The sequence below is a fragment of the Natrix helvetica genome, assembly GCF_964273705.1.
Source record: "Natrix helvetica genome assembly, chromosome: 9".
NCBI classification, from domain to species: domain Eukaryota; kingdom Metazoa; phylum Chordata; class Lepidosauria; order Squamata; family Natricidae; genus Natrix; species Natrix helvetica.
The window spans coordinates 1,242,474-1,259,658 of record NC_138560.1 but is presented as its reverse complement, the minus strand read 5'-3'; the positions used below and the strand labels follow the sequence as shown (position 1 = coordinate 1,259,658).

General features: G+C 46.0%; 2 protein-coding genes across 7 annotated transcripts in view; both read left to right on the top strand.

Moving 5' to 3' along the window:
* Positions 1 to 3,050: 3,050 nt before the first annotated feature.
* On the top strand, positions 3,051 to 8,329 carry ALKBH6 (alkB homolog 6). Of its 3 annotated transcripts, XM_081961732.1 has the most exons (8): positions 3,051 to 3,117; positions 3,236 to 3,302; positions 3,585 to 3,725; positions 4,252 to 4,320; positions 4,476 to 4,536; positions 5,750 to 5,901; positions 5,978 to 6,094; positions 6,904 to 8,329. In XM_081961732.1, the coding sequence occupies exons 3-8, from the start codon at positions 3,663 to 3,665 to the stop codon at positions 7,174 to 7,176; spliced, it is 735 nt and encodes a 244-aa protein (XP_081817858.1). In that variant the 5' UTR covers positions 3,051 to 3,117; positions 3,236 to 3,302; positions 3,585 to 3,662; the 3' UTR covers positions 7,177 to 8,329. The 3 variants fall into 3 exon arrangements, with proteins under 3 accessions (XP_081817858.1, XP_081817859.1, XP_081817857.1); XM_081961733.1 differs by lacking the exon at positions 3,051 to 3,117 and having other exon boundaries at positions 3,167 to 3,302; XM_081961731.1 differs by lacking the exons at positions 3,051 to 3,117; positions 3,236 to 3,302; positions 3,585 to 3,725; positions 4,252 to 4,320; positions 4,476 to 4,536 and having other exon boundaries at positions 4,557 to 5,901.
* A 2,102-nt stretch (positions 8,330 to 10,431) lies between these two features.
* SYNE4 (spectrin repeat containing nuclear envelope family member 4) overlaps positions 10,432 to 17,185 on the top strand; it is a 16,086-nt gene continuing 9,332 nt past the window's right edge. For 2 of the 4 annotated variants that reach the window (XM_081961726.1, XM_081961725.1), the window contains exons 1-3: positions 13,203 to 13,334; positions 14,871 to 15,021; positions 16,739 to 16,915. In XM_081961726.1, the coding sequence (XP_081817852.1) occupies positions 13,204 to 13,334; positions 14,871 to 15,021; positions 16,739 to 16,915 (459 nt within the window). In that variant the 5' untranslated portion in view covers position 13,203. Of the gene's footprint in view, positions 10,628 to 10,770; positions 10,788 to 13,033; positions 13,335 to 14,870; positions 15,022 to 16,738; positions 16,916 to 17,185 lie in introns of those variants that run through there. The other 2 variants (XM_081961727.1, XM_081961728.1) reach the window with 2 other exon arrangements.

Below are 17,185 nucleotides of genomic sequence, written 5' to 3'. Positions count from 1 at the left end.
TAATCTTGCATATTTCAGCTACAGAGCATTAGATCTTAATCCAGAAGTTTTTTTGTCCCCAGGCTGGGGAATTCTGGGAGTTGAAGTCCTCCCCCCTTCTTCATTCCAGTGGCCGAGTTTGCAAAAACACTTGTCTTAATCCGCTTTAGTGAGACGTCAGACTTTTACTTATAGCTTCCTCTCTTAGTTGAACTGAACGTAGTTTTCACAGACTTTGGGGGAGGGCAAAGGGCCAAAATGGTACAACTCAGGGGGTCCCGAGGGCTACACCTGGGTTGTGGGTGTGAAGAATGAACTCCCAGTGCCAACTCAGAAAGCAGAAACGAGGTGCTGATGGTGGTATGATATTCTAAGGAGAAACGTTGATGTTTCTCCATTCGCCCTTGACTCGCGTTGAAGTTCTTCCATCATCTGCTTTGAAGCCGACCCTGAAGTCTACAATTTTCTCCTGGCTTGGGAGGCAGGTCCCTCCCCTCCGTGTGGCCTTGAGCAAATTGCTCACCTGGCAGTCCCTCTTCCAAATGTCTTTTCTTTATCACCTAGGTCAACCCACAAGGGAGAGATGGGAAGAACCGTTGACTTGAGGTGGAGGTCAGGGTTGACCGTCTACGCCTTCAGCTTTTGTGCTGTTGTGCAGAAATCCAGTAAAGGTTGGGCTTTGCAAGGGATTCTATGCTCTATGCTCTTTGAGTGCCCCTTTCATAGGTGGGGCACTAAAACATTCGATGAATGGTTGCAGGAACTGGATATGTCTATCCCAACAAAGAGAAGGACTAGGGGTGACATGGTAGCAGTCTTCCAGTATTTGAGGGGTTGCCACAGAGAAGAGAGGGTCAGCCTATTCTCCAAAGCTCCTGAAGGCAGGACAAGAAAGTGGATGGAAACTAATCAAGGAGAGATCCAACCTAGAACTAAAGAGAAATCTCCTGATAGTTAGAACAATTAAAGAGTGGAACAGCTTGCAACCAGACGTTGTAGGTGCTTCATCACTGAAGGCTTTTAAGAAGACAGCTGTTTGTCCATAATGACATAGGGTCTCCTACTTGAGCAGCAGTGGGTTGGACTAGAAGACCTCCAAGGTCGTTTCCAACTCTGTTATTCCGGTCTTGTGGTATAGCTGTTAAAAGACCACAATATTCCATTTGGAAAAATGGGGTGAACATCAGAAGGGGAGATGGGGTGGGCATCTATTTTTGGACTGATTTTAAAAAGGAAAAAGGAAGGGTGGCATTCGGGCCACAAGAAGGAACTCCAAGCTGGGTGAAATATTGGGGACCTTTATGTACAGATATATAAAACGATATTTTAAAATAGCCCAAATGGTTACATCGAATCTTCCAATGCATTTCACCCCACATCCTTCCCGCTCTCATTGTTGTGTTGTGTTGTGGGGAACCTGATCCTTGTGCCCCCAGTTTAGACCCACATTTCATTCTCATTGAACCAGCTTTCCATAAACTGGCTCCCCACCCCAATGAATTGGGATCACAGTTGCCAACACTGCTGGATTTAAAAAAATAATAATAATAATAACCAGACCCATCTTGGAAGATGCCAGATTATAGGAAAACCGCTGGAAACATTTCAGTTCGCCTGTCCACCCTCTTGACACTGACTAGCAATAAACAAACCTTTGGTTGACTTCAGTTTGACGTCGGGCACAATCTTGGTCGGCGTCCCCCTCTTCTGAATGGAACAGGGCATCCCCCTGCCCTTGAATTATCCACCAGGACTGGACTAACCCTCAAAAGGCATAGACCAGCCTCGAGAGCAACATCTTCAGATGTTTCTTTCTTTCCCTAGAGATCGCGCAGGATTGTGTTCTTCCTGCCTAGATGTCATTTTTTTTTCTTTTTTAAAAAAGTTTTTTTCAAAGAGAAAATAACTTTGTAAACCCGTCACGTGAGACAGCCTGCCGTGCCCGCTGCTAAGCTCCCCGTGGAATCTTGCATGGTTTCTGTCTTCCCTGACCCTCCCTGCTCATCCAGGTTCTCTGGAAGGAAAGAAAATAAAAATGAGCATGACAAAAAAAAGAAAAGAAAAAAAGAAATAATTCTCAGTATGTTATTGCTTATCTGTTATTAACAAATTAATAAAAGGTGTTTCTATGTGCACTGTGTCCGGGACTCTTCTTTTCCACTCATCTTGGAACAACCACATATCATATGTGTATAAAGAAAGACTGTGAGGTGTTGGGATACCTCTGGTTTAATGAAAAGGACTAGGGGTGACATGATAGCAGCGTTCCAACATCCAATATCTCGAAAAAAGTTGACCAGTGGAACAGCCTGCCTCCAGAAGTTGTGAGTGCTCCATCACTCGAAGTTTTCAAGAAGAGACTGGACAGCCACTTGTCCAGAATGGTATAAGGCAGAGGTCTTCAAACTTGGCAACTTTAAGACTTGTGGACTTCAACTCCCAGAATTCAGCCTATGCTGGCTGGAGAATTCTGGGAGTTGAAGTCCACAAGTCTTAAAAGTTGCCAAGTTTGGAGACCCCTGCACTAACCTGTCAGGTTTGCCACAGGTGTGCTTTTCAAAGAAATGATCTATTCATTTATTTAATATATGACAGTGGGAACAATTAACCAGTGGAACAGCTTGCCACCAGAAGTATTGGGTGCTCCAGCTATGCTGGCTGGAGAATTCTGGGAGTTGAAGTCCACAAGTCTTAAAGTTGCCAAGTTTGGGAGGCCCTGGTATAAGGTCTCCTGCCTGAGCAGGCGGTTGGACTAGAAGACCTCCAAGGTCCCTTCCAACTATGTTATGTGGCATTCAGTTCTGAGAAATCCCCACCCAGGAGGACCACTGCTAAGAATTCTGGGAGTTGAAGTCGCATCTCAACAAGTTCCGGAAAGGTTAACTTAAGAGCAGATCAAAAGCTCTCCTTGGGTAAAAATGAAAAGTTGAAACAAGAGTCATAATGGGCTATATAGACTCTTCCTCATACTTCATACTTCAACTCCCAGAATGCCGAGCGAACCGGCCTTTTCTAATTCTGAATATGGATTGGTTCTTTCCGCCGCGGAAAGGCGGGCTTGGCAGAGCGTAGTTTTGATTGGGCGAGGCGACTGCTGTTCCATGAGGTACCCGGAAGGGATCCGGTGGGCATCAGCATGTAAGTGATTCTTGGGACGGAGGGGGCTCAGCCTCCTGGGCAGGGGGAATAGTGGGGCGGGGGTCTTCTGAAGCCCCTCCTTCTGCCTGCAACTCTAACCCTAACCCCCTTTTCACAGGACCCGCGCAGCTGGCGTGGCAGGCAGAAATTCAGCAGATGCTGCCTAAGCAAGGGCTTTTTTGCAGGTTTTTATTTATTCATTCAATTTGTATTAATGTTGTTTGATTAATTTTGTTTATTGCAACCTTTTGTGCAAGGTTGCTTCAAATAGAAATTGGCATAGCATCCTAGGGCTGGAAGGGAACTTGGAAGTCTTCTAGTCCACACACACCCCACCTCTGCCCAAGGCTCGAGACCGAATGTTTCCTTGCAAATTTTCTTTTGGGGGGGAGGGGAAGGGCTGGAGCTCAAGGAAAGATTGTAGTGAGCCCCCCCTCCCCAACCCCCTCCCCGTTGCCTTTCCGCAGGTGAGAAGCGGAGGGTCGCCTGTCCTGGGCAGGAGCGGAAGCCTCTGCTAGTCGGAGAAGAAAGTGAGGAAGCTCTGGATGGCCGACCCTTGCCCCGAGGGGCCGAAGGTGTGGGCGGTGGATCCCTTTCGGGTAGCCCAGGTATTTTCCCAAGGAAGGTGGGTTTTTGCTGTCGGCTGAGGGTGTCAGCTGTGGACTGGTTGAAGGCGGAATTTCTTTATCTATATCCCGTCTGTATTATTTTTTTGCAAATAAGGCAGCAAACATACCTAATGCTCCATCCTCTTCCTTTCAGCGAGAGACACTGTCTCAAAGTCACCCAGTAGCTTCCATGCCTAAGACAGAACTAGAGCTCACCTTCTCCTGGTGACTGGCCCAGAGTCACTCAGCTAGCTTTCCTATCTAAGGCAGGACTACAACTCACCGCCTCCTGGTGATTGGCTCAAAGTCCCCCAATTGGCTTTCATGGCTAAGGCAGGACTAGAACTCACCATCTCCCTGTTTCTAATCTAGTGAATTGCTGGGATTCCTGCCTCATGCTAAGACCTCCGCATAGGGTGCAAACCTAGCTTGTATTATACCAACCAATCCCCCTGGCCAGGCGAGGAGGGCCTTTTAGGGATCCCATTGCTTAAGAATTAATTCCTGATCCCTTTTCTGTTTACAGTCTCCACCAGCGGCCTATTATATTCCAGACTTCATCAGTGAGGAAGAAGAGAAATACCTTTGGCAGCAGGTACGTGCAGATGTTGTGACTTTCCAGCGGGGCAAAGGCGCACCTTCTAATGACGATACCCTTCGTGTGATGCTTTGGGAGGAAGCTGCGAAAGCTGGTTTGCTTCTCAAGCCAGCAGTCTAGAAACTCATCTCTTTTCTCTTTTCAATTTCCAGATTTATAATGCACCCAAGCCCAAGTGGACTCAGCTCTCTGGCAGGAGACTGCAAAACTGGGGTAAATTGTGGCAATAAAAGAGAATTGTGGGGTCATTGGTGCTCTCTGAGCTTCGTAAGTTTCTTGCAGGCGTTTAATGACCCAACTAGAGAACCTCATCAGTGCTAGAAGAGAATGGGGCTGAGGAGGAGGAGGACTGTGGGGTCCTTCATGTTCTCTGAGCTGGGTTGTTTTCTTGCAGGCGTTTCATGACCCAACTGGGTAATATTATCAGTGCTAGGAGGGAGGGGAGTTTGCAAGGAGGAGAAGGAGCCCTGTGGGGTTCTTGGGGCTCTCTTTCTTGCAGACATTTCATGACCCAACTAAGTAACATCATCAGTGGTGAATTATGTGTCTGTCCGTCCATATGCAAGTTCAGGGGAAAAAAAAACCCCTTTATTTACAGGGTGCCCCAAAGTGCATCTTATAGTCCGAAGAATGCGGTATGTGGCTGTCCGGCTTACGCTTAGAGTGGCTGACAACCAGCTCTGTGTTTATAGCGTAAATAATCTTTTGTTTTGTGCACACAAAGGGTTAGTTGCTTCGAGCACACCCCGTTCAAAATCGGAAGCTTTCATTAGACCGTGACTGATGGGCGTTTCTAAGCCTCTTTTCCTTCCACCGCCTTTTCCTGCGTTTCTCCCTGCTGAGATTTCTTTCCCTTACAAATTGGTTTCAGTGGGAAATCACCTTTTGGATGCGCTGAGGTCCTTTAAGGACGCCTGAGGGAAAAGTGTATTTGTTTATTTATGACATTTATTGGCTGCCCATCTTACTCACGGGGCACCTCTGGGCCGTTTACAATATGAAAAGATAAAATAATATAAATGCAGTATCACAAAAATATAGAGTTAGTGCAGTGTTATTTCAGCCTTGGCAACTTTTAGGATGTGTGGACTTCAATTCCCAGAATTCCCTAGCCAGTCAGAAGTCACCAGACTTGAAGACTTGGGGACTTCAATTCCCAGAATTCTGGGAGTTGAAATTCCACACGTCTTTCTTCCCCAACGTGCGGTCCTCCAGTGTGCTACGACTACCACACCCAGAATTCCCATTGTTTGGAGCCTTGCTCGCATGGTATTCTGGGCAATTGAGTTCCTTTCTATTTGGAATGTACCATTTGCAGGGGGGAAAGTTGGTTCTGTCCATTCTATCTCCATCAAAGCCACTGTCCCGTTGGTGCCAAGAGTTACCATTCAGCATTGTCTTTGTGTGTCGCCCCCCCACCATGCAGGAGGGCTGCCCCACCCGAAGGGGATGGTGGCAGAGAAATTGCCCCCCTGGCTGCAGCGTTACGTGGATCGAGTCTCTTCCCTCGGGGTCTTCGGAGGAAAACCAGCCAATCACGTCTTGGTGAACGAATACCAACCTGGGCAGGGCATCATGGTAACCATTTCCTCCCCCCCCCTCTTCTTTTTATCTCAGGGAGGGGGTCCTTTATTAATTTTCGGTTTCCTTGCAGCCCCACGAAGATGGACCGCTGTATTATCCCACCGTTACCACCATCAATCTGGGGTCACACACCCTCCTGGACTTCTACCACCCCATCACTGGAGAAGCCCCCCCCGAAAGCCAAGAGGTGAGGTCAAAATACAAAACCTGAGTCCTTTGGGAGAATATAAATCCAACAAACAAACAAACAAACAAACATTCTCCAACTTCACAGTTAATGCTCAGCTTATGACCCCAATGGAGTCTCAAATTTCCTTTGCTAAGCGAGATGGTTGCTCAGTGAGTTTTGCCCTATTTTCCAATTTTTATGTCTTAGCTGTTAAGTGAATCGCTGCAGAAGTTAAGTTAGTAACACAGTTGTTAAGTGGATCGTAAGCTTCCCCATTGACTTGGCTTGTCAGAAGGGCGCAAAAGGGGATCGCGTGACCCCGGGACACTGCGACCGTCATAAATATGAGTCAGTTGTCAAGTGTCTGAATTTTGATCATGTGACCACAGGGATGTTGCAACGGTCGTAAGTGTGGAAAGTGGTTATAAATCAGTTTTTTTCAGTGCTGCTGAGAAGAGAAGGCAAAATAGAGTAGAGCAGAACAAAATATAGAAGAATAAAATAGTATACAACACAATAGAAAAAAACAATAGAAAAAATAAAGCTACACAATACAACTAAGAGAATAGAGCAGAGCAGAGCAAAATAAAATTCTTTATTGTCCAAGTGTGACACACAAGGAATGGACACTAAGCGAATCATCGTAAACCGAGGACTGCCTCTTGTAGCGCCTACTCAAGAGCAGAATTTCTTCGCCTCCTCCCTTGACCATGGGTGGTGGACTTCATGGCCGCATGGAACTGGCTGGCGCTTGTTTGACGTGGCCTTGTGAAAGAGAGAGTCTGGAAACTACCTTTCCCAACCCTGTGAGCTTTTTCCCTCGGCAGAATTCGGCCCCGCAGACGCCGGAGGAGCGCTACGCCTTGTCCTTCCTTCTGAAGCCCCGCAGCCTCCTGGTCTTGCAGGAAGACATGTATGTGCGCTACCTTCATGGCATCCGCCCCGTCTCAACGGACACCGTGACGCAGGGAGTGGCTAATGCCGGCCTGTGTGGCTGCGAGATTGGGGACACGTTGCCACGTCAGACTCGGGTGTCTCTCACCATCCGCCACATTCCCAAAGTGCTGAAAACGTCCATTATCCTCAGCCGGAGGAAGTGACTGGCGTTTTGCCTGGCGGAGTGGCGCTCCCAGGAGGAGGCGGTGGGAGGGAAGAGCTGTGAGCCCCCTCGCTCAAAATCACCAGCATTGGGTATCTCTGCGCAGCTTCAAAGAGACATTGGCATGCTTGGGCCCAAAAATGCTGCTTCTTTTTTCAGCACGCCAAAAGTATGCAAATAAACTCCCAAGAATTGTATACAGTTTATTCGGCATTTCCTAATTAGGTCAAGGATGAAAGGATTTCAAAGCTTTGCCCTCCAGCTGGTGTTCAAACGTTTTCAAGAATTAAGGATCTCCAGGTGTTCCCAGAAAATTATGTTTATTATGTCAGGAGGGAAAAAATTGTTTTAAAAAAAAGGAAGAGAGAGAGGAATTTTCTCAAACTGTCCTGAAGGCCAATTTGGAATGTCTTTTCTGCCATGTGATGGACAAAGTTTATTTTATTTATTAAATCTCTACACCGTCCATCTCACCTGAATTGTGTGATGCTCCCGTCAGCCACGTGACTAGCGGAGAAGGATAATGGGAGCTGTAGTTCGGTAACACAGAGAGGCCATTCTGTCCACCAAGTTGTTTAGGCAACTTTTATCTTTTGGGTTAGAATGGTAAGACTATAAATTGAAGAAAGTAAAAACACAATCACACATTCAGCCTGTTTTGATGCTCTTCAAACACAGGAGACCCTGGACTTACGACCACAATTGAGCCCAAAATTTCTGTTGCTAAGCAAGACAGCTGTTAAGTGAGTTCTGCTCCATTGTATGGTTTTTTTCTTGCTGCAGTTGTTAAGTGAATCATTGCAGTTAGTGACGGGGTTGTTAAGTGAATCTGGCTTCTGCATTGACTTTGCTTGTCAGAAGCGTCGCAAAAGAGGATCATGTGGCCCGGGGGCGCTGTCACAAGCCAGTTGCCAAGCGTCTGAATTTTGACCACGTGACTCTGGTGTTGCTACAACGGCCATAAGTGTGAAAAATGGTCATAAGTCACTTTTTTCAGTGTTGTAACTTTGGTCCCTCAAACCAGTGATTGCAATTCAAGCCCACCTGTACAACTTTCTACAGATTCTTCCCAATATCAAGTTAAAATTGAAATAAATCGTGGGGTGGGGGGGGATTTCTTTACAAACCTTATCAGCATTATCAATTCCTTAATAAAAATAATGTTATCAAAAATGAACAGCCTGATGGATATCATATGGGAGTCCTCGACCTACGACTACACCTGGGACCACAATTTCCATTGCTAGGCAGGGCGGTTACTAAATGAATCGTGCATGATGTTAAGACTCTCTGCCTTCGTGGTTAAGCGAATCACTGCCGTTGTTAAGCGAATCACATGGTCGTTGAGTTAATCCAGCTTGCCCCTTTGATTTTGCTTGTCAGAAGGCACCTGGGAAAGTGGCAATGGATGGTCACATGATCCCAGGACTCTGCAAATGTCCTTTGTTTACCTTGAAGGTATCTAGAATAACGTTTTTTTTTTAAGATGTTGAAAAATATCTTTATTTGTACCTGCCCATCCAAAAATCACCTTTTTCTTCTCCCGGACTTGAGCTTGAGGGGAAGGGGGGGGATGCAAACCTTTTAATCCAGGGGTGTCCAAACCTGGGAACTTCCTTGTGGACTTCAACTCCCAGAAGTTGAAGTCCACAAGTCTTAAAAGTTCCCAAAGTTTTAGTCCGTGGTTGTCTTCCTTGTTTGGTTTTGTCCCATTGTGATTATTTTGTCTGCTTTTTTGGACTCTGGAGCCCAGCTTTGGTGGCTGTTTGGGGACAAAGATTAGATCTTGATAAACCTTCCCGCTACAGGTGATCAGGTTTCTGATTTGTACTTCCTTAAACTATGGTGGTGACTTTTCAGTCTGAAGAAATAAAGCCTTCATGGGGAAGTGTCATGTTTGCAGCTAAATATGCTCCAGATTAACATGTTTTTCAACCTGGGCCACTTTAAGAGGGGTGGACTACAACTCCCAGAATCCCCCAGCCAGCAGGTTTAGAAACAAGAGTGCCAGGTCAGTTGCAAACTAAGGGGAGACCGTTGTCCCTCAGCCTTCAGATTCAATTTTAGAATCAGAATCCCAGGGCTGGAGGGGACCTCAGAGGTCTTCTAGTCTAACCCCTTCCCGCCCCAGGAGATCTTATTCCACCCCGCACAAACAGTTGTCCAAGGAAGCCAAGTGGATTTGCGATGTGTGAATGTGGGGTTTTGCAGTGAAGGAATCTGGCTGGGAGATTCTGGGAGTTGAAGTCCACAAGTCTTAAAAATGGCCAAGCTTGGGCACACCTGTATTAAAGGGTCTGGAGGCGAAACCGTATGTTGAAGGACGAAAGGGTTTAGGAATGTCTAGTCTTAATGAAGAGAAGGGCCAGGGGCGACGTGATAGTTGTCTTCTAACAATTGAGGGGCTATTAGAGAGAAGAGGGGGGCAACCTATTTATTATGGACTTGTCTTCCAAAGCACCTGACGGCTGGACGAGAAGCAGTGGGTGGAAACTCATCAAACAGAGAACCAACCTAGAAATAAGGAGAAATTTCCTGACAGTGAATACAGTTAACCAGTGGAATGACTTGCCACTGGAAATCCTGGGTGCTTCATCACTGGAGGTTTTAAAGAAAAGATTAGAGAGCCATTTGTCTGGAATGGTATGAAGTCTCCTATCTTGAACAGTGGGTTGGACTAGAAGACCTCTAGAGTCCCTTCCAACTCTCTTATTCTCCAAAGCCCCTGAAGGCAGGACAAAACGCAACAGATGGAAACTAATCTAGGAGAGAAGCAACCTAGAACTTAGGAGAACCTTCTATGATGTGGACACCAATTGATCAGTGGAAGTTATCGATGCTCCATCACTGGAAGTCTTCAAGAAATGTTTGGATGGCCATTTGTTCGAGAGGGTAGAGTAAGAGTCTGCTACTTGAGCAGGGGGTTGGACTAGAAGACCTCCAATGTGCCTTCCAGCCAAAGGATCCTACGTTCTCTGCTCTTAGATTCAATGAATGGCCCTTCCATGGATGGGGCACTCACCTGTCCAGCCCCACTGGGCGGCTAAGACGAGGCCCCCTAGCTTGGAAAAGCGGCAGGTGGCATATGTGACTTTGGCACCACGCCCTGCTGGAGAAGCAGCTGCCACCCAGAGCTGGAAATGGGTTGGGCCACATCCTTTCGCCCCGAGAGAATCGAGTTACCTGCCAACCTCGCCTTCCTGGCACAGGTGAGCTGCAGAGCCGCTCTCTGTTTGAAGAGCAGAAGAAGCAAACCTGGGCAGGCGGGCTTTTTTGGCGTTTTTACCCGCCAAGCCTCAGCTGGGCATTTGCACACCTGTTTTCCGTCACGTTGGCCAAGGAGGAAGAGGATGGTGCTCTCTGTCCCGGTCCTTGTTTGTCACCTGTTTAATGATTGACAGGCAAGGGAAATGCAGCAGCTCAGAAAGAGGATCTCGGCTTCTGGACGGCAGGTAGATTCAGAGTCTCTCTTTGGGGGTGGTGGGGGAATTGCTAGGCTCCCTGAAGTTGGGGTCTCCTTTGAGCCTTGGTGGGGGGGGGAGCATCCTGCCAGGGAGGTTGTAAAGTCTTGATGCCAGCCCTTTCCTCCCACGCGGGCTCTGTTGGTCATGGGTGAGTTTGCAAAAACTGCAGGGCTGAAAATTGAGCACCCGTGAAAATTCAACCTGCTTGTCTCGATGATCAGTGCAAGGCGGGGCTGCAGGTTGAAGTGACAGGTGATTGATGGACATGTTAAGAGGGGCTGGGATTCCTCCCTCTCCCTCGCCCCCTCCCCCCCTCTAAGCCTTTTCCTCTGAAGGCTGAGCGGTCACAGCAGGGCTCAGGACTTGGAAAAGGCAGAAGGGAATGGGAGGTGGGCTTTTTAGTGAGGATGGGCTGCCTGCCTTTCATTGAGGGGCGCCTGGTTCTTTCAGGGACTTCCAGGGACAAATGCCCCAGCAGGAAATGAGCAGGTTGGTCAGTGGTAGGTAGGCAAGGTGCGCTCTGTACATGCTCGGTGACTGCTGAGGGATGGAGTAATAGACATTAGAGAAAGGACGAATCCAGTGGAAAGTTAAGGAGAATTTCCTAATTTTAAAAGTAGTTGGATAAATGGGAAGGGCTTCATTTCTTTCTTCCTTCTTCCCTTTTTATTTCCTTCCTCCCTCCCTCCCTCCTTCCATTCTTTCATTCTTTCATTCATCCATTCTCCCTCTATTCCTTCCTTTGCTTCTCCTTTTTCCTTCATCCATTCTCCCTCTATTCCTTCCTTTGCTTCTTCTCCTTCCTTCTTCCTTCACCCATTCTCCCTCTATTCCTTCTCTTCCTTTCTTCCTTTCCTTCCTTCCTTCTCCCCCTCCCTCCTTTCCCTTTCCCTGGGTAAGTTCAAGCAAAGCCTCCACAGCTATTGATCAGGGATTGTTCAGACCTGCACAAAACAAGGAAAAGTCTGGATGACCTCAAAGGACCTGAACTGAAGAAGCTTCTTGGATCAGCAGCGAAACATTTTCAAGGAAAAAAACCAAGAAAGTAACAGATTAACAGAAGTATAATTAGCAGAGTTGGAAGGGACCTTGCAGGTCATCTAGTCCAACCCCCTGCCCAAGCAGGAGATCCGACATCTGCCTCTCCCCTTGTCTTTTTTTTTGGGGGGGGAGCACATTTGGGACAGCCACAACCTGGACAATTGAGAGTCTCCATTCCATCTAGATGTTTTGCAAATTGCATGGAGAATGGAGCTTCCTGAACCAGCAATCGCTACCATTTCAGCCCACAGGGCTGGGGGCTGACCCAACAACCAAGCTTTACAAAACTGCAAAATCCAGATACAGTTTTCCAGAGTGCGTTAAAGAGTTTTACCCCTCCAGAAAATTCAAGTCTCTTACCCAAGATTGAAGGGCTCTGAATACAGTTGGTTGCCCAGTCAGCCAGATGTTCAGGCTGCTTTTGGCACGTTTGTCCACCTATCGAGTCCTTCCCAGGGATCTGGGATAAGCAGATGTGGATGTTTGACGGTGTTACGGGTCTCGTCGCAGGACGGAAGCTGTTCCAAGTCACGCTGCCTTTTGCAATTGGCTGGTAGTGCATTTGTCAATGCCAATGGGGTTCAGGTGGCACTCCAGATGTTTTGGGATTGCACCCAAGGGCCGCAGTCATTCTACTTCCAATTGTAATCTTCTGCACTTCTTCCTCTTCTCCTCCGTTGTCTCCAGGCATTAGCCAGACTTTTTTTTGTCTTCCTTCTTAACAGTTGTTAATTCTGGGGTGTTATGTGGCAGGTGTTGTTTATTATTATTATTATTATTTTCACAAGAACAGCAGCCAGAGGGAGAGGGAATTTCAGGGAGGGGAAATAATAAAGATTTGCAAAAACGCAGGGATATTTTTCATGCGTAAACAAAAGCACGCATGCAGGGAACAAACTCTGAATATAAATTATAAAGCCAAGAAGCAGAAAGAAAGAAAGAAATGTTTGCACACACGTTTTTGAGGGATGTGGCTGTTCTCCCCTGGAGCCAGATGAGCTATGGTTATATAAATACACTCCGCACGTGCCAGATGTGCTTTGTTAGATAAATGCAGCCCGTGCACACCCATGTTGTGACTGGTGTCGTTATTTATCAGCACTATGCACCTCCGAGACTGTGGAGCACCAAAAGTAGATTTGCATGCCATAAAGCAGATCGCAGGCAATAAAAAAACAGGTATTCCAGGCTCTCTAATTGCAAAGGGAATAATCAGAATCAAAACTTTAGCAAAGTTGTTGCGTGATCCTAAGACTGACTTTCTTTCTTTCTTTCTTTCTTTCTTTCTTTCTTTCTTTCTTTCTTTCTTTCTTTCTTTCTTTCTTTCACTTTTTCTTTCCTTTTGTTTTTTAGAAATCTGAACAGGATTCTCCAGATAAGGCTGGCGAGAAGATTTTGCTTTCTTCCAAGACTCTGGGAGCGAACCGGAGGCATTTGGAGTTTTCTCCAACCCTTGGACACCTCCAGGGGAGTTTGGGGGCATCTTCTGCCACGGAGCCACAAGCCTGAAACCAAGCACTGGCATGCAGGGAGGAGCTGTGAACTTTGACCTTTTCCCGGATAAGCAGAGATGCCTCAGATGGTCTGGGGAGCCGAGGATGCCAGTAAATGCTGCTTGCAACCTTTGCATGGTGACAGTAGAGAAACGGATAAGGTGAGGGGAATGCACTTCTTAGGAGTCCTTGTTTAGCAACCACAATTGGTACTGACAGTTGTTAAGCGAAGCGGTCACTAAATGGAAAAATCACATGATTGCAGAGGTGCTTTCCTTTTCTTCACTCCTCTGCCCTTGGGATGGGATAATTAGCAAGAAGGGAAATAATGTTCCTGTTTATATTCATTGGAGAGAAAGGGATTGTAAGAGAGTAAGCAGGCACAGAATGGGGAACAGTCGTAGAAAGAAAGGTGCTGAAAAGCTCCTAAAACCCAGCTTTGGTGCCAGGTCTAATTTGCTTTTTTGGATGAGAAGAGCTGCCATGCAGTATTTTATTACCTGCTTTCAGTCCAGGCTGTCTGGTTTTATTTTATGTTTTAATTATTTTATCTTGGGTTGTGTAAAACATCCAGAATGGTTGGAGTGCATGGCTGTAATAAATGCAGTGCAGGAAATTAATTGTGCTAGAAACAGTGCCCAGGCTTTCTAGGTTTATGCCTCCGCATCCATCAGCCAATTCTCATACCGAGCTGACAGAGCATGGATGAAATGCCTTGAGAGGGGTATACAGAAGAGAGAGAGAGAGTGGGATGGATGGGTGGATGGTAGATAGATGATCCATGATAGATAATAGATGATATTAGATAGATAAATAGATGAGAGTGGACAGACACTTAGAGAGAGATAAATAGATGATAGCTAGATAGCTAGATAATAACAAAGATGGATGGATGGATGGATGGATGGATGGAGTGGATGATTGAGAGAAAGAGAGAGAAAGAGATAAATAGATGATAGGTAGATAGCAATAGATAGATGATAGCTAGATGATACAGATAGGTAGGTAGGTAGGTAGGTAGGTAGGTAGATAGATAGATAGATGATAGATAGATAGATAGATAGATAGATAGATAGATAGATAGATAGATAGATAGATAGATAGATGATAGCTAGATGATACAGGTAGGTAGGTAGGTAGGTAGGTAGGTAGGTAGGTAGGTAGGTAGGTAGATAGATAGATAGATAGATAGATAGATAGATAGATAGATAGATAGATAGATAGATAGATAGATAGATAGCAATAGATAGATGATAGCTAGATGATACAGGTAGGTAGGTAGGTAGGTAGGTAGGTAGATAGATAGATAGATAGATAGATAGATAGATAGATAGATAGATAGATAGATAGATAGATAGATAGATAGATAGGAGTAAATAGAATGGATGAATAGATGGAGGGATAATTGAGTGGATGAATGGATGGTAGCTAGATGAGATAGATTGATAGATACACCTTGTCTCTCTGAATGTTTTTCCTTTACTGAACCATCTCCTCTTTGGGGAAGGGTCTTTGAATCGCCACCCCTGTTGCTGGACTGATGTTCATGACACACAGGCCTCTGCTTTCCCAGAGAGGAAATATTCAGTCCTTTTCCATCCAGAAGGAAAGAAAGAATGGAGGCTGGGTGGGATGTGCGGGGGGGGGGGGTACCCATCTCACCCAGTCTTTCATGCCCTGCCCTGCCCTTCCCTCAGGGAGGAGGAGGCCTGGACCCTGCAGAAGTCCCTCCAGGACAGCCTCTTCCGCTTTCAGGACTGGCTCCAGGCGGCTGAAACGGTGGCCGCCTCTCCCAGGTCCTCCCAGGTCTCCTACATCAGCTCCAAAAAAGAGCTGCAAAGGTTCCGGGTAAGCAGAATTCGGCTTCTTCTGGGTTTTATTTTATTTATTACATGTCTTTGCCTCCCATCTGGACACAAGCTGAATACCCTGGCTGCTGTTTTATGGGGGGTCCTTTGTCTGGGCTTTTTCCGTTTTTCTGTCCATGAAAATCAAAAATACATCTTTTTAAAAAAAAAACTTTTAAAAGAAAATATATTTCTTAAACGCTTTTTAAAGTTAAGTGTATTCTAAGTATCATTTTAAAATTTAAAATGGGGTAAACACGTTTTTAAACCTTTTAAAAATTAAGTATATATTTTTCAATCACGTATTTTTAAAAAATGAAACATAGTTTAAAAAAAATAATTATAGGAAGTCCTCGACTTACGGCCACGATTGAGCCCAAAATTTCTGTGGTTAAGGAAGACATTGATTTAATTTTGCCTGCTTTTATGACCATTCTGGCCACAGTTGTTAAGTGAATCACTGCAGTTGATAAGTTAGTAACCCCGTTGTTAAGTGAATCTGGTTTCCCCGTTGACTTTGCTTGTCTGAAGATCGCAAAAGGTGATCAGATGACCCTGGGCCACTGCGACCGTCGTAAATAGGAGTCAGTTGCCAAGCATCTGAAATTTGATCACGTGATGCTGCAATGGTCGTAAGTCGCTTTTTTCACTGCTGTTGTAAATTTGAACGGTCAATAAATGAACTGTTGTAAGTCAAGGACTACCTATAATGATATTATTATTCATAGTATTTTAAGATTTCAATGACAGAGTCATTCATTTAAGAGGAGCAGTTGCATATATTTAATTCTTAAAATTTGTTTTATGATAGAAAACACAAAGGAAAAAAAACGAATAGAAATAGGAAGTTAAGGGAAGGAAAAAGAGTGAGAAGAAGGGGTGTGTACGTGTATCAATTGAATAAATAAATGGAATAAATCATAGGAAGCCATCCGAGGAAATTTACGGGCTCTCCTTTTCCCGGGTGAGGAAGGGTTGAGTAGCTCACCGGATCTGCAGAGATCCCCGAGATAAACGCAGCCCTTTTGATGGCCGAAAATCACAAGGAGCCAAAAACCACAGCAAACAAACGTGGCATTGAGAGGCCTGGGGACACCTTTGTGGGACACGCAGGGACAGACAGAGGCTGCCTTGTGTTTCCTGCTCTGAATGTGTCTGGCGAGGCGTGAAACCTGAATCAAAATGCAAGAAAGAGGCTGCCAACCAAGGGCCCTAGAGATAGATATGGGAGGACAAGGTTGGAAGGGACCTGGGAGGTCTTCTAGTCCAACCCCTTGCTCGAGCAGGAGACCCTGTACCAAGAGGTGTCTAATCTTGGAACTTTTAAGATGTGTGGACTTCAACTCCCAGAATTCCCCGGCCAGCAATTCTGGGAATTAAAGTCCACAGATTTTTAAATGGACAAAGCTGAAAAATACCAGGCTAACTTTGTATATTTATACTTTTGTAATATTGCATTTATATTATTTTATCTTTTAATATTGAAAGCTACCCAGAGTTGCCCGGTGGTAAGATGCTGGCTGGGGAATTCTGGGAGTGGACGTCCACAAATCTTAAAATTGCCAAGTTTGAAGATTAGTTAGTGGATGAGCGACGCAGAAGTGATAGGAACCAGAAAGTTTGGAGTAAATTCACACAGTCCAGCCAGCTATGTTTGGGGCAAACTCTTCCATGCTGGTGATCTGAGCCCTTCTGGGATTCCACTCTCCCCTCGCCAGGCATTGCAGAAGGACATCTCGGAGAAGGTATGGTCTTTGGAGTCCTTGAACAAGCAGTACCGCCAGCTGGTGTGGATGGGCAACATCGGCCCATGCCTGAGGTCCTCCGTGCGGGAGGTCAACCGGCGCTGGGAGGAACTGCGAAGTCGAGCGGCTGCTGTTTCCAGGAGGCTCCAGGTGAGCTTGACTTGGAAGAGACGGAGGGGCTTCTTGGTGCCACCATCATGGGTGTGGCTCTGGATTTGGAGGTCATGTTTGGAAAGCCCTTAGTGGTGGTGCTGCTCCCCCCACAACCCTTAGATGTCTCTGTGGGGTGGTTTCATGACCCAGCTGGGGAACATCCTCAGTGCTAGAAGAGAATGGGGGTTGCTCTCTACTTATATACTTTTCCTTCTGGCACTGAGGATGTTACCTAGTTGGGTCATGAAATGTCTGCAAGAAAACGGC